The 16,672-nt window shown below is 28.3% G+C and overlaps 1 protein-coding gene across 1 annotated transcript; it reads left to right on the top strand.

The window, feature by feature from the left end:
* The first annotated feature begins 117 nt into the window (after positions 1-117).
* prd1 (pruning defect 1) lies at positions 118-15,724 on the top strand. Its single transcript, XM_065499192.1, has 9 exons — positions 118-278; positions 3,418-4,748; positions 4,817-5,872; positions 9,915-11,080; positions 11,140-11,534; positions 11,601-11,817; positions 11,878-12,087; positions 12,161-12,712; positions 14,395-15,724. The coding sequence occupies exons 2-9, from the start codon at positions 3,695-3,697 to the stop codon at positions 14,521-14,523; spliced, it is 4,779 nt and encodes a 1,592-aa protein (XP_065355264.1). The 5' UTR covers positions 118-278; positions 3,418-3,694; the 3' UTR covers positions 14,524-15,724.
* Positions 15,725-16,672: the final 948 nt, after the last annotated feature.

Here is a 16,672-nt window from a genome sequence, read left to right as displayed (position 1 = left end):
CTGTTTCATTGCCAGCCATTTGACACAACACAGTTGTCTTTTCATTTCCTTACTAAACATAAACAACAGCTACTACGCTGTTCATGCAACTGTGCTTATTAACTAGAGTGACATTAAAACTATTTAGTAGCAGCCTCTCTATAATATCGAAGAAAAAATTCTTGTAGTGCTTAAAGAAATATGTAAAATTTAATCAAATATTGCTAATAAATTATTAAAAAAGTGCTTATAATAACTATTAAATATAATTAACATGGATTTTCCCCAACAAATCGAAGGTATTGCAAAATTAAACCGGAAAATGTTGAAACGAAAAATGTATGAAATTTTTTTTCTTGCAAAAGATTTTTCCTTAGTAAAAATCAATTTCCATTTTGCTTTGTATATATGGTGAGCGAGAAAAGAAAAAAGTGGGTGGCAGTCAGGTTGCAATAGAGTGTAATAGCAACAGCAAAAACAAACACCCAACCAACCATCAACAAAAACAAAACAAAAAAAAAGGAAAATACTTGTAAAGTGCATGCAGAAGTTAAAATCAAAGGAAAATTGTTGTTCAGCAGAGAGAGGGGGGTTTCTGGTTGGGGGAATTTATTTTCAAAGGGGTGTGTATGTGTGTTTTGTTGTTTTTTTCCTAATGTTCAATTGAGATTTTATAATATAATAGAATGGGAGTAAAGAGGGGAAGAGTAAATCAAGTGTTTTTATGTTTTTGTTCTTGTTGTTATACTTATATGTACAATGTCTTGTGTTGTTTTTGTTTTAAGCATTGTTCTTGTTATTGTACATTTGACCGGTGTTCCACTCTTTGTTAAAAAATGTACATTCTGCGTTTATTGATTATTTTGAAAAATATGTTTTTTTTTATTGCATTTCAAAAAAGATTTTTTAACCAGCATAATTTCTTTATTTTTTCGATTTTCTTTTAGTGAGTTATTAATATTTTGTTTAACAAATATAGAGATGACGTTATTTAGTTAAAAACAAAAGCTTAACAAAACGCAATTTGCAATTATAGTAAAATTTATTGGAATGACTAATAAGAAAGACAATTAGTGTTGACCAATTGCAGCCAACTAAATTTTGTGTGCAAATTTCTGTGAATTGACAATGAAAAGTGTGAATTTTCATATTTATTGTGTATTTGAATAAAATTTAACGAAACAAAAATTACGATCTTTATGCCTTAACATAATACCTACATTCAAATTATTGGTTTTCTGCATATCCGCATTATAAAAATGAATATACACTACTGATTTTAAAAAAGTGAAATTTTGACGAAACATTATTTTTTCTCGATTTAGAATATTTAACGAATTTTTGATATATAAAAATTAAGACATTTAAAGAAAGTTTTTACTATAGTCGTTTAAAATTCATAAGAGATTTTTTAATAACGACAATTAATTTTAAAAATCAAGGTATTTTAATAAATTTTTTACCACACTCATTCAAGAAGGATATTTTGCAAGTGAAAAATAATTTTTTGATGCATTTATAAAACATAACGAAACTTTATTTTCTAAACGAAATAAATTTGATTTTTTTTTCGCTATATTTGTTTACTATTCGTAAACTTCTAATAAAACCTAGAAAAATTTTAATTTTTGGTTAATTTTTAAAACTTAACGAAACTTTATTTTCTAAAATAAAACTACATAAAAAAAGTTTTTACTATATTCGTTAAGTATTTTTAAGGTGCTATTTAAATCTACAAACAAATGTATTTTTTGTTAATTTTTAAAAATTAACGAAACTTTTTTTTCTTAACCAAAAATATTTGAAACAAGTTTTTGCTATTTTCGTTTAGAATTTTTAAGGTGATATTTAAATATATAACAAATTTAATTTTTGGTTAATTTTTAAAACTTAACGAAACTTTATTTTCTAAACCAAAAATATTTGAAAAAAGTTTTTGCTATTTTAGTTTACTATTTTTAAGGTGATATTTAAATATATAACAAATTTTATTTTTTGTTAATTTTTAAAACTTAACGAAACTTTATTTTCTAAACCAAAGCTACAAAAAAAAAGCGTTTACTATATTCGTTAAGTATTAAAACTTCTATTTAAATCTACCACAAATTTTATTTTTTTGTTAATTTTTAAATCTTAACGAAACTTTATTTTCTAAACCAAAGCTACATAAATAAAGTTTTTACTATATTCGTTAAGTATTTTTTAGGTGATATTTAAATCTACAAACAAATGTATTTTTTGTTAATTTTTAAAACTTAACGAAACTTTTTTTTCTCAATCAAAAATATTTGAAAAATTTTTTGGCTATTTTCGTTTAGAATCTTTAATGTGATATTTAAATCTATAACAAATTTTATTTTTTGTTAATTTTAAAACTTAACGAAACTTTATTTTCTAAACCAAAAATATTTGAAAAAAGTTTTTGCTATTTTCGTTTAGAATTTTTAAGGAGATATTTCAATCTATAAAAAATTAAATTTTTGGTTAATTTTTAAAACTTAACGAAACTTTATTTTCTAAAGGAAATAGATTTGAAAAATGTGTTTGCTATATTCGTTTAGAATTTTTAAGGTGATATTTAAATCTAAAACAAATTTAATTTTTTTTTAATTTTTAAAACTTAACGAAACTTTATTTTCTAAAAGAAATAAATTTTAATTTTTTTTTGCAAATTAATATTTTGGAAATTGCAAACAGAATGACAAACTTATTCATGTGAACCTTTGGAGAAGGGCATTGAAAAGATAATTAGTATATTAATCAACCTTATCAAAATGTATGAGGTGTTTATAAGCGTTATAAAATGTTATCACTGAATCCATTACAGATAATTACTGGGAAATAAGATTATTTGCTAATGTTATTAGAGATAAACAAAAATTAGAATTACTTTTATTCTAAATAACAAATTATGGATAGTTCACACTATTTTGTGAAGATACAATAAATAAAATATTAAAAAAAACAATAGCAAAAAAAATTTACCTAGAAATTGAGTTAGGTTTTTAGCTTAAGCTAAAAAATAATTATTAAGGCAAAATGAAAGGAACTTAAATAAATTAGAAAACTGATTTTGTGACATTGAATTTGAACTAGAATTAGGATATTTTTGCAACAATAGCACATTGAAAACCTGAAATTTCATGATTTAGTGAATCTAATATTAGTATTTAATTACAATCTGAAAAAAATTTGTTAAAGATTTGGGCCTTCGAATCGATATTTGTTTTTTTTTAATTAAACTAGATTGTTTAAGTTTTAGTTAAATAAAACTGCAAAACAATTCTGTTTATTTCTATTATTTGAAAACTGAAAAGGACTAAATAAAGTTTTGCTCCTTCGTATAAATTAAATTAAACAAAATTACATTTAAATTCCTGATTTTTTTATAATTTCATTTTAATTTTATTTCTTTTTGTCGTTTAATTTTATTTTCAGAATCAACCCTATTCTAATACTTTTAACATTTATTCTTTAAGGATAATCATCATTATTTAGCACTACAAAAACACCAAACAATAATCGGCTAAAAATACTCAAAATTAAAAAAAAAAATACAAAAGAAACTGAACAAAAAACCAAAAACCCACATTTTCCCACATCCTTAGAAAAAAGTTTTTGTATAGAAATTAAAACCTTTGTAAATACATAATACAACTACTTTCAATACACAGAGACACTAGTGGAGAGACCACCAACGGCCTATGATGTCGTAATGGAGTCACCGCTTTGTGCGGCCAACCATACGGAACGTATGACAACAACGGCTGCTCTAAATAACAAAACTAACATTGATACGAATAACTGCAGTAATCTTAATTACGTGGACAAAATGTCTACCAGCATGAATAGTACTTTGGAAGATACGACACCCAGTGATTCGGGGGTACAAATGTTAGATTCCGAATCCAGTGAATTAATGGCGGAATCTATAACCTCCCTGGAGTTTGAGGATGCTAAAGTAGCGGCTCCCGGCAAATTGGAAAAGAATAAGGAACCCTTGATAGTGACCCCAGCAGAGGAGACCACTGTTATGGACTCCAATTCGAATATTACCACAGTGTCGGCGGTGCCCTCAACAGTGGTGGAGGAGGCCATGACCACTAGTCAACTGTCCACCTTTGATACTACCGAGAATATAGTGTTTCGCCGTAAAGTGCGCAAAAGTCCCGGTGTAGCTAAGGCTCCCAAGAAACGGGTTTCATTCCATGAAGATATTTTGAAAAATACTCGCACCGACAACATACACATAGAGCATGGTTTTATCACGTACAAGGCGGGCGGAGTACGTAGAATGGCACCGCTAGTGGGTCAGGCGGGACGCTACTCCTGGTGCTCGGAGGGTGATAAACAACATCCCACGGCGATTTCTCAACAACAAGAAGCGGAAGATGGCAATGGTGAGGGTGGAGATGCTACCAAAAATCGTCGACGTGTGGTTTATCGTAATGCCTGTTCGGATGTCTTGGACTATGGCAATTCGGATGTGTATGACATGAATGATAGCGCTGCTCTGCAATACGACAACTCTGGGGTATTTGAGTATATGCCCAAAGAATTAAATGAAGATAAAACGGGCAAATGTGAAGATAAACAGGAAAACAAGCCAGAATTGTATAAATGCTCTTGTTCCAGCTCGAATTCTAGTTTAGATTCCGATGAAAATGATAAAAATTCCAATAGCCAGCAGCAGCAACAGTATGGCCAGGCTAAAAGCAGCTCTTGTGATTGCATTGGAGCGGCCAATAATGCCAATAATAATTTCATAGGTGAGTTCACTAACATAATTTAAAAATCAAATAAAATTATAACAAATGTTTCTTTATAAAACAAACAGGTGAAAATTGCTATTACTCTGAACCCAATATAGACATGAATACAAGTCCTCCCCGGCAAAAATCGGTATGGAACAAAGAAAAGAAACCCAAGTCCAGCTGCTTGAAGAAATCCAAATGCCAAACGAATATTATACACGAACAAGATCTAACAGCCAAAATGAAGAAATTTAATGTACACGACATGAATCAATTGCTGGATAATAGCAGTAAAATGATTTTCGGTTCCTTGAAAAGTATATTCACTATGCCGCTACCCGAACGAGGAGTGCCCGAAGGTTCTGAAGACCTCCAGTCGGTTATAGAATGTGTAGCCGAATTGGAGCAGACACCCGAACACAAAGCCAAAGACGCAGAGAACCAAGATTCGCAACTCTCAGAATCACCACCTCTCAAACAGAAACCTTTTCTTAGCAAAAGTCTAGATGGATCCAAGCAACAGCAGCCCGTTAAAAAATTTGTGCACAACGTCGACGAGCAATTGAGGCGCAATAAAGATGAAGATATCTATGCACCCACAAGACAAAACAGTGATGAAAATAAAAAAGAATCACAGATAACATCGACTAACGCTACACCAACACCACAACTGCAAAGACAACATGAGTTCGATGCCACCGAACTTGATAACAGTTCTTCATCATCGTTGGCGACCTCTGCTGCCAATTCTGCGGCAACCTCTGCTTGTGAGACCTCAGAGCGCACACCATTTCGCAATAAATTCATTATCAACTGTGAGAGCACCGTCTTTGAACATACCGGCGTTTCATATTGCTATGAATCATCTTCATTTAATGATCTCACCAACATGGAAGATTCTCATGGCAGTATTGCTAGTCTAATTGAAAATGATACACCCATTGCTCAACCAGAACCAGATCAATTGCGTTCGGCTTTTATATCGGCTCCCATAGCAAAGACATTTTCAAATTTCTTTCGCAGTTTCAAAGACGCCGGCAAAGAGAAACAACAACAAACCTTACCTAAGAAACTGGCAACTAAAAGTCGGGCTCAAGAGGAGGCTAAACAGCTGCAACAGGCTACAGAAAATTATTTTGGTAAGTTGGAGAGAAGATATTATTATAAGGTGGTTTTCAAATGGTACTGTTTTGATGAAAACTGTATTTTTTAAGAGAAAAGCTGTTTTGAGGATAAAACATTTTGGTGAAAAAAGCTTTTTTGAACAAAAAAGTTTTTAACAGAAAATACATTTTAGTTAAAAAGGCTTTGTTGTTAATAAAAAGTATTTTAAGTAAAAAAATATATAAAAGAAAGCTTTAATGTAAAAGAGTTTTTTTAGAGAAAAATAATTTTAGTTGAAAAAAGCAAGTCGGAATGCTATATTCGGGTGTTCCGATTCTTATATTCATTCACCAAATAATACTTTAAAATAAAAAAATTTAAATATTTTTAGGTAAACAAAATATAAAATCTTTTTTTTTTCTAAATTGTTTTTAAATTTATTAGCAAAAAAATAATTTATGAAAAATTTTTTTTGGTTTATAATTTTTTTTGTCAAAATAGTCAAAAATTCGAGGTTTTCCTGGTTTTTATACCCTTCACCTTCGTGAGAAGGGTATATATAAGTTTGTCATTCCGTTTGTAATTTCTACATTTTTCATTTCCGACCCTATAAAGTATATATATTCTGGATCCTTATAGATAGCGGAGTCGATTATGCCATGTCCGTCTGTCTGTCTGTTGAAATCAATTTTCTGAAGACCCCAGATATCTTCGGGATCCAAATCTTCAATAATTCTGTCAAACATGCTTTCGAGAATTTTGCTATTTAAAATCAGCAAAATCGGTCTACAAATGACTGAGATATGAGGAAAAAACCAGGACAACCTCGTTTTTTGACCTATATCTGGATTACTAAGTCATTAATATAGACAATATGGATATCTAATAATAGATATTTCAAAGACATTTGCAACGACGTATATAAGACCATAGTAAGTTGGACCTACAATGGGTCAAAATCGGAAAAAAAAAATTTTAACCCAATTTTTTTTTCACAAAAAAAAAATTGAAAAACAAAAAAAAAAATTTTAAATTTAAAAAAAAAAATTTTAAATTTAAAAAAAAACTAAAATAAAAATCGAAAAAATTTTGTTCCCAAAAAATAAAAAAACAACTTCGAAATCTCGGTTTTTTGCGAACCGGTTAATTTAAAATGTTGATTTTCGGTTAACCGGTTTATCCGATTTTTATCACTCGGTTAACCGGTTTTTAAAATTAAGGTCTATAATTAGGAAATCTCATGGTTTTGTGCATTTTTTATATTCATTGTACACACATTATTGGTCTGATTTGAAACATAAACCACTTTCCAATACAAACCTATTTAGATTGATATTTTTAAAAATTACAATGATTCAAAATAGTAGAGGATGATGAGTTTATTAAAAACTTTTTCAGAATAAATTGCACATAATGAAACTATTAAAAATTAAATTCCGCATAGTAATGAATCATTATAAACTTAGTGATGATTTTACCAAACGTTAATTTGAATTTGATGTGCATACCTTCTTTCAATCAATTCGTTAGCTTAGTGTACGAAGTCCTTTTCAGAAATATTACAGAAGAGACAAAAAACGTTCTAGTTTTATTATTTACATATTTGATATGATTTATAATGACAAATAAGCACAGCTAAGAAGAAGTGCGTCTGCATCTTATAGGTCCTTTTTTGGGATTTGTAATATTTTCTGTTTCATATCAGAAAGTCGAGGTGATAATAAATTTCAAAATTGTCAAATATTTAATTAAAAAATTAATTTACATTTTTTGGTTGAAATTTAATGAATAAACCAATAATTAAAGCAACTATTATATAGTTGGTAACATATTTCTACTCAATTCCATTTGACTGAGATAATAATTTTGAAATTTTTACAAAATAAAATGGACTTAGCACTTTAGTATATTCATAGTTATTTAATATTAACCATTTCTGACTACTAAAAACTAAAAATTTTAAAGCCGTATATACTTTATTGGACATTTTATGTATTCTACACATATATGACGGTTAACCGGTTTAACCGGGTTTTTCCATGTCGGTTAACCGAAAAACCGGTTTTCTAAAAAAGGCCAATTTTCGGTTAACCGACAAACCGGTTTTGTAAAAAGTCGGTTTTTTATCTCAGGCATTTGAAGGGCAATTTCTCGATTTCAAATAGTAACCAAACCGGGTTTTTTTTAAAAAGGTTAAAAAAAGATTTTTAGTGAAATAGCATTTAATTGAAATAAGCTTTTTCAGAAATAATAATTTTTGTGAAATCATTTTAAGATAATAAAGAATTTTAGAAGTTTAGCAAAAAAACTTTTTGATGGAAGCTTTTAAGTGAAAAACTTTTTTTTTTCTAAAAAGCTTTAATGAAAAAGTTCATTTAAAAAAGCTTTTAAGTGATAAAAGTTCATTTGTTCATTGAAATAGTTCTACAAGACAATTTTTTTTTTATTAAAAAGCTTTAAAATTAAAAAAAATATTTGGATGAAAAAATTCCAAAAATACAAATTTTTGAAATAAATTTTCTTTTATTAAAAAAAATTAAAAAATCACTTAAAAGTGAAAACTGTTTTTTAAAAAGCTTTTTATTGAAAAAAGTTTATTTTTAAAAAGCTTAAAAAGTGATTTTTTATTTTTTTAAGTAAAAAAATACTTTTTTAATTTTTTGGATTTTTTTAGCGAAATTATTTTTTTAATAAAAAAATTATTTCATTAACAAATTTGTCTAGTTTATCCAAGAAAACAAGCTTTTTAGTGACAATAAATTTTTTAGTAAAACAAACTTTTTTGTACAAGAATGAAAGCTTTTTAGTGTAAATTGATTTTACAATAAAAAAATATTTTTAATGAAAAAGAAACTAAGCTATTTCAGTAAACAAAAATAAGAAAGCTTTTTTGTAAAAGCTTTGTTTAACAAAATAAGTAAACAAAATAAGAAAGCTTTTTTTGTAAAAGCTTTGTTTAACACTGTTTTGCGATTTTTGATAAAATAAACCGCTTTTATTGTTAATAAACAAAATAGAAAATGCTATTTTACCAAAAGCTCTGTTTAAGCATTTTTAGTAAAATAAGAAAAAAGCTTTTCAGTGAAAACCTTTTTTATAGTAAAAGAACTTTTTCTTGCAAAATAATATAAGAAAGCTTTTTCAAAGCAAGTTGTAACAAAAAAACTTTTTTAGTAAAAGCTTTTTTTACGATTTTCAGCAAAATAAGAAAAGTTTTTTTAGTAAAAAAGTTTTTTTTGTTTTAATTTTCAGAAAGCTTTTTCAAAAAAGTAATAATCAGGGTTATTCCTGTTCTCAATTTCACCATTCACCTTATTTTTGAAAGCACAATTACAACAAAAGTATCTAATTTTTTCAGAATTTCTTATTAGAAATGTTTACACGTAATTTGTTTAACCTTAATTATATAATTTTCGAAATTTTATTTTATATTATCAGCCCAATTATGAATAAAAAATTCCGCGAGAGTTTGTTCCCCTGGAGTTTTTTCACATTGAATTTGGATAGGAAAAATGAGAAAATTGAAAAAACTCCCGCGGAATTTTTATTCATAATTGGGCTGTATATTGTTGTAATTATGCTTTCAAAAATAGGGTGAATGGTGAAAGTGAGAACAGGAATAGCCATGAATATTTATTATTGAAGAAAGTTTTATGGTAAACCAAGAAAATAATTAGTTTAGTGAAAAAATAAAAAAGCTTTTTATTCAAAATAGCTTTAAAAAAAAACTTAAAAAGATAAACAAAATGTTTATAGGAAGTTAATATAGTTCTTTTAGTGTAAAATAAAGCTTTTTAGTGAAAATAGTTATTTTTTTTTGGTGAAAAGAAATAATTTTTTGCTGAAAAAACGTTTTGTTTACTAAAAAGAATCGTTTTATTGAAAGTTCTTTACTGAAAAAGCTTTTTATTTAAAGCTATTTAGTGAATAGTTATTTTCAGTAAAAAAGCTTTTTTTCTGAAATACAGTTAAAATAAACTACCATTTTAAAAACTCCCAGTAAAAATTCATTTATTCATTACTCTTTTTAATAATTATAATTTTCTTTTTCTTTTAATTTCGTCTTCTTTTTCTCAGCTCTTAAAATGCCCAAAAAACCCAACAACAACATCCCCACACCCTTAGCAAATAGTACTCCAACAAAACTCTCTAAATTCCCAACCACAACATCATCCTCCACCATATCTGAACTAACGACTAATACAAATACTTCCAATTCTAATACACAAGCGATGCTACAACATCAAAAGTCAAATACTTCCCTAACCAGTGGCATAGCCAGCGGCAGTGGTGGCTCCTCCTCCACTGCAACAGCACAAAGAGATAGTCTGGCTATTGGTGCCGATTATCGCACGAATCTGGATAAACAATCACGTCATTTGCCATCACCGCTCAAGAAACGTTTAAGTGGCACCACCGGCTCGAATCTCATACAGCAACAGCAGCAGCCACAACGTTACGGCTGCAGTATGCCGCCTCAAACCGACTACTCTGCTCTGAGTCCTGATATCTACAATAATTATATGGGTGCACGGGGTGGGTGTGGTCGTGATTCTAAGAGTACTATTTTAAGTGAAGAATTCGATGATATTCTGACCATAACCACTGATACGGAACGCAATGAAAGTGATATTGTTATTGTGGACTATCACGATGTCAGTGACCGCCAGAGTGTGGTGGCTGACTATAATAATCTCTTAAAACCACCATCACAACCACCAGCCAAGACATCGCTTATCAATCGCTTCTTGCGCAACGTCACACAAAAGAAAATACTCGAAACCTCAATACGACGCAACAACTTCTTTGCACACAAATTGAAAAACGAACAGAAACTCCTGACGGGCCATCTGTATGTGAAGGGAGCCAAGCCCCGTAATTTGGAATTAATCGATGATTTGAATGCGGAAATTGCCATGGAAATCGAGATGTCTGGCGTTAATTCTCCACGCAAAGAATTGACTAGCTTAGATGCCGATCTGCCAGGTGATTTGTCACGTTTCGAATTGGGTATTGGTGAGATATCGATTGATGTCTTTGCGGGCGTTCAATTGCACATTCTCCGCGATGAGAGCGAACAATTGATGAAGGTGTTTAAATTGTACACGGGCTACAGCAATGAGGGTTACATGACTCCCGTATTGGTATTGTTGACCGATAAGACGTTGTATGTTACCGATTTGGTAAGAAATCGTTTATGCTCAAAATTCGTCTTGGCCTACAAGGATTTGGATGTTATATTGGTAAGTATTAAGGGTAATTAAATACATGATTCTTAGGTTAATAAAATTCTATTTTGTAGATGGGTCCTTATGGCAACACGGTGTTACTTTCGAATAACAACAGGGATATGCAGCAGGTGCTTTTGGCTGGCGGTCCTTATCCTGCTGCTGGTTTAGTGGCTAATCTGGAGTTGTGTGCCAGGCGCAGTGGTTCCATTTTGCCAGCAGTGGGTCAGCTAACACTCGATCATTTGACTCCTTTGCAACGTTTTGTAAGAGAAAATTCGTGTGTGGGCAAATCTGATACCTGGATGTATTATGCCGTGGTTAATGTGCCCGGTTCAGCCATAAATGATCCAGGTGATCAAGAGCCTTTAGGGCCGCATGCCAAAGGTTTCCTAATGCATCGACGCATTAAAGAGCACATGGGTAATTCAAAACAATACTCGTGGAATCCAGGATATTTTCTGTTAAAGTATGTGAATTAATAATATTCAAAGACAATTTTTAAATGTAAACATTTTTTCTATTCACAACTTAGAGCTGGAGTTTTATACATGTTTAATGATTCTACACAAAAGATACCCAGTTGGGCCATGGCTTTGGCCGAATGCCAGGGAGCTAGAAGAGCGGTGAAGGCCCAAAGGCCACATTGTTTTGAAATTATGCTGAAGAATAAAATGCTATTGCAGCTGGCTGCTCCCGATGAGTATGTAGCTTCCGAATGGTTGCAAGCTTTGTTACAATCAGCCAGTGGGGTAAGATTTTCTTTAACGAAATTCATAGAATTTGCAAATAATTTTTAACGACATTTGCAGCTCTTTGAAATGCAAGAAAAACACAAAACCTTGGGCTGTACTTTGGTGGTAACACAGAATCATTTAATAACTCTTAGAGAAGATTTTCTCTCACCCTTGAGAAAAATCACCGAAAAGGAACAGCAAACCCAAGATGAAGAAAATGCTGGCTCCGTATTAAATAAACAGGAAGAAGACTTAAATCCTTATCTTCAAGATACAGGCAGCTTGGTAAGTCAAAAGCTAAAATATTATCTAAACCCTGAGCAATTTTATAAGCTCTTGTCTGTTGTTGTCCCTTTAGTTAAGTTCCGCCATGAGCACTCCCACACGTAACACACAACGTTCATCGTCATCGGTTAATTCGACACCAACCAAACTCTCACAACTATCACGTTCTACCACCACATGTAATACCACCTTAGCTACATCCTCGATAGCTAGCAATGCTACACAATCCTCTATCTCCACCACCACCAATTCGAAACGTACTCAACCCACAAACAACTCCACCAATAATCCCAATGATCTTCAACTGCAGCATCAGCAGCAGCAGAACACACAATCACACCAGCTGTCAACGGCATCACCAGCACCACCACCTTCGTCGTCTGGTCACTCGACCATGAGCAGCGTGTATGGCAAAAATTCCGGTCTGGAGATCTTAACTTGTGCTGATATTAAGGAGATGACAGGCATTAAGATTCCCTCTCTTAATGAAACATGGTGGTGTATTTTGGAATTCTCTTGTCAGGAGGTACGCGAGTGTTCCGATGATTTGGTGATATTTTTTGCCAGCAGCACTGAAATGCAACGATTTTTAAGATTGTTGGAGAAACTATGGCAGGCTAAAAATGTGAGTAACTAACTAGTAAAAGATATTTTTATAAATCAAAATTATCAATAACTTTTCTAGATCGATGTTATCGATAACTTTTCCATAAACAATTAAAGTTATCGTGAACTTTTTTATAGAAAATAAAAGTTATCGATAACTTTTCTACAGAAAATCAAAGTTATCGATAACTTTTCTATAGAAAATCGATAACTTTTCCATAAATAATCAAAAGATGACTTTTCTATAGGAAATCGATAACTTTTCTATAGAAAATCAAAGTTATCGAGAATATTTCTAAAGAAAATCAAAGTTCTCGAGAACTTTTTTATAGAAAATCCAAGTTATCGATAACTTTTTTAAAGAAAATCAAAGTTATCGATATCTTTTCTATAGAAAATCGAAGTTATCCATAACTTTTTTATAGAAAAATCAACTTTTCTACAGAAAATCATTGTTATCGATATATTTTCTATAGAAAATAAAAGTTATCGATAACTTTTCTATAGAAAATAAAAGTTATCAATAACTTTTCTACAGAAAATCAAAGTTATCGATAACTTTTCTATAGAAAATCTATAACTTTTCCATAAATAATTAAAGATAACTTTTCTATAGGAAATTGATAACTTCTATATAGAAAAAGTTATCGAGAACTTTTCTAAAGAAAATCAAAGTTATCTATAACTTTTCTATAGAAAATCAAAGTTGTCGCTAACTTTTTTAAAGAAAATCAAAGTTATCGATAACTTTTCTATAGAAAATCATTTTTATCGATAACTTTTCTAAAAAAATTAAAGTTATCGATAACTTGTCTATACAAAATCAAAGTTATCGATAACTTTTCTATAGAAAATCAAAGTTATCGATAATTTTTCTTTATAAAATCAAAGTTATCGATAACTTTTCTATAAATACTTAAAGTTATCGATATCTTTCCTATAGAAAATGAAAGTTATCGGTAACTATTCTTTAGAAAATTAAAGCTACCGATAACTTTTCTAGAGAAAATCGAAATTATCAAAAAATTGTCTATAAAAAATTAAAGTTATCGGTAAATTTCTAGAAAAAGTAAAAGTTATCGATAATTTATATTTATTATTCTATAAATAACTAGAGTTATCGATAACTTGTCTATAAAAATTCAAAGTTATCGATAACATTTCTATAAATAATTAAAGTTATCGATAACGTTTCTATAAATATTTGATAACTTTTCTATAAAAAATCAAAGATATTGGTTTTCTATAAAAAATCAAAGTTATCGATTTTCTATAAAAAATCAAATCAAAGTTATCGATAACTTTTCTAGAGAAAATCGAAATTATCGATAAATTTTCTATAAAAAAATTAATATTATCGATTACTTTTCCATAAATAATTAAAGTTATCGATAAAAAATTCAAGTAATCGACAACTTCTCCTGAGAAAATCAAAGTTATCGATAACTATTCTATAAATCTGTAAATAATTTAATATCGATAACTTTTCTATAGAAAATCAAAGTTATCAAAAACTTTTCTATAGAAAAACAAATATTCAAAGTTGTCGATAACTTTTCTTTAAAAAATTTAAGTTTTCCTTAAATTGTCTAGAGAAATTAAAAGTTATCGATACATTTATTAGAGAAGTTTTATGCAAAAAACATTTTTAAACATTTTTCTGGAAATTTATATTTAATTTTTTGTGTTTTTATACTTTAGAACGATCTATTTCCTATAACTGTTCTGGACGAAGATGACATTATTGCTGAGCAGTGTACTATGTTATATATGGATATTAATCGTTCATGGGAACCTCTACTATCGGCTGCTTTAGGCTATCCCCTCTAAATTAGCTTGTTAAATAAATTAAAAGAAAATCTACAACAAAACATTTATTAACAAGCAAATATTTTTGCAATATTGAAAAAACAATACAACAAGAATAACTCAAATACTACAACTTAAAAAAAAAACAAACAAATATTTATACCAGCAAACAAAAATATATTCAAAAATGCTTGACAAATATTTTACTCTAAAAACTCGTAAACAAACTTCTTGAAATACAACAAAAATTATAAATTATACTTGAACACGGTAAGAAAGAAGTAGAAGAAAATATGAATATTTGGCAAAAGCAAACAAGCATCAGGATTTAAAAAATTATACATAAATACTTACATACATACATATTCTAAAGGAAATTATTTAAATCAAAATACTAAAAAAGTTTAAATTTCATAAAGAAAATTATTATAAATTTTTCTTAAGTTAAATTAAGGTTCTATTGTAAAGCTATTTTTGTTTTCTCTTTAAAAGTTTCTACAAATGGTGATTTAAACTTTGTTTTTTCTATATACTATTTATATTTAATTTTGATAATTTAAAAATGTGATATTTTTTTCAATTATTTTGAATTTTATTATATTTTATAAATGTTATTTTTATTTTATTTTTTTTTTGTAATTTTTATTAAATATCAATTTTAATTTAAGTTTTTGTTAGGGTAGTGTATATAAATGAAATGAAATTGTAGTTAAATGTGGAAGCTAAAGAATTTTAAATATTTTTTTATTTATATTTTTATTTTAAACATCTCAACATTCTCATAAATGTCTGGTACATATTATTTTATGTCAGGGTATTCCATTTTTTTCTTAAAAAAAACGCAAGATTTCAGAATAAAATTCTGTTTTTCACACCTCATTTTTTTATAAAATAAAAATCAAGCACAAATAAAGGTTTTTCTTTGAAATTTATAATAGTTTGCCAAATTTGTTTTAAAGTTTATAATATTAAGTTTAAAATTAAAGTAATTATGGTTTAATAAATTGAAATAAAACTTAAGTTTTCCCTTTCCTTAAAAGCAATTGTTAATATTGAACAAACCTACAAATTTATATTATTTAGTTTAGATTTTAATTTGCTTTAAAAAATGCTTTATATAATTATAAATTATTTCAAAAATATTAAAATTTAATTAAAAAAAACTTGCCTTATTGTGTTATTTATTTGTGTTAAATACAAATTTCTAATTAAGGTTTAATAACTACTTCAGTGCGCTTCTTTAAATGATGTTTTATTTTTCGGTTTTTTGTCCCAACTTTATACAAACTCAACTCATTAAATAATAATTAAATACTAATCTTTAAAGATAAAATAATACAAACAAAAATGAAAATTTAATTATTAATCTTTATTAAAATATTATTATCAATGAAAAAAAAGATGAAAGGAAATTAATAAATACAAAAGTGATTGTACTACATAAATATACTTAATAAATTAATACCATAAAAACAAATAATAAACAAAAGGATAACAAAATGTGTTTTATTTTAAAAAATTACAACTGGGTTGGAAAATTAACTTTTGTAGAGAAAATCAAAGTTTTCTATAAAAAATCAAAGTTATCGATAACTTTCTATAAAAAATTTAACGATAAATTTTCTATAGAAAAGTAAAGTTATCGATAAATTTTCTATAGCAAAGTAAAGTTATCGATAAATTTTCTATAGCAAAGTAATGTTATCGATAAATTTTCTATAGCAAAGTAATGTTATCGATAAATTTTCTATAGCAAAGTAATGTTATCGATAACTTTTCTATAGTAAAGTTATCGATAACTTTTCTATAGAAAAATAAAGTTATCGATAACTTTTCTATAGTAAAGTTATCGATAACTTTTCTATAGAAAAATAAAGTTATCGATAACTTTTCTATAGAAAAGTAAAGTTATCGATAACTTTTCTATAGAAAAGTAAAGTTATCGATAACTTTTCTATAGAAAAGTAAAGTTATCGATAACTTTTCTATAGAAAAGTAAAGTTATCGATAACTTTTCTATAGAAAAGTAAAGTTATCGATAACTTTTCTATAGAAAAGTAAAGTTATCGATAACTTTTCTATAGAAAAGTAAAGTTATCGATAACTTTTCTATAGAAAAGTAAAGTTATCGATAACTTTTCTATAGAAAAGTAAAGTTATCGATAACTTT

This window comes from Calliphora vicina, chromosome 1, assembly GCF_958450345.1.
Source record: "Calliphora vicina chromosome 1, idCalVici1.1, whole genome shotgun sequence".
NCBI lineage: Eukaryota > Metazoa > Arthropoda > Insecta > Diptera > Calliphoridae > Calliphora > Calliphora vicina.
The sequence above is the reverse complement of the archived record's forward strand: the minus strand, read 5'-3'. Positions and strand labels throughout refer to the sequence as shown.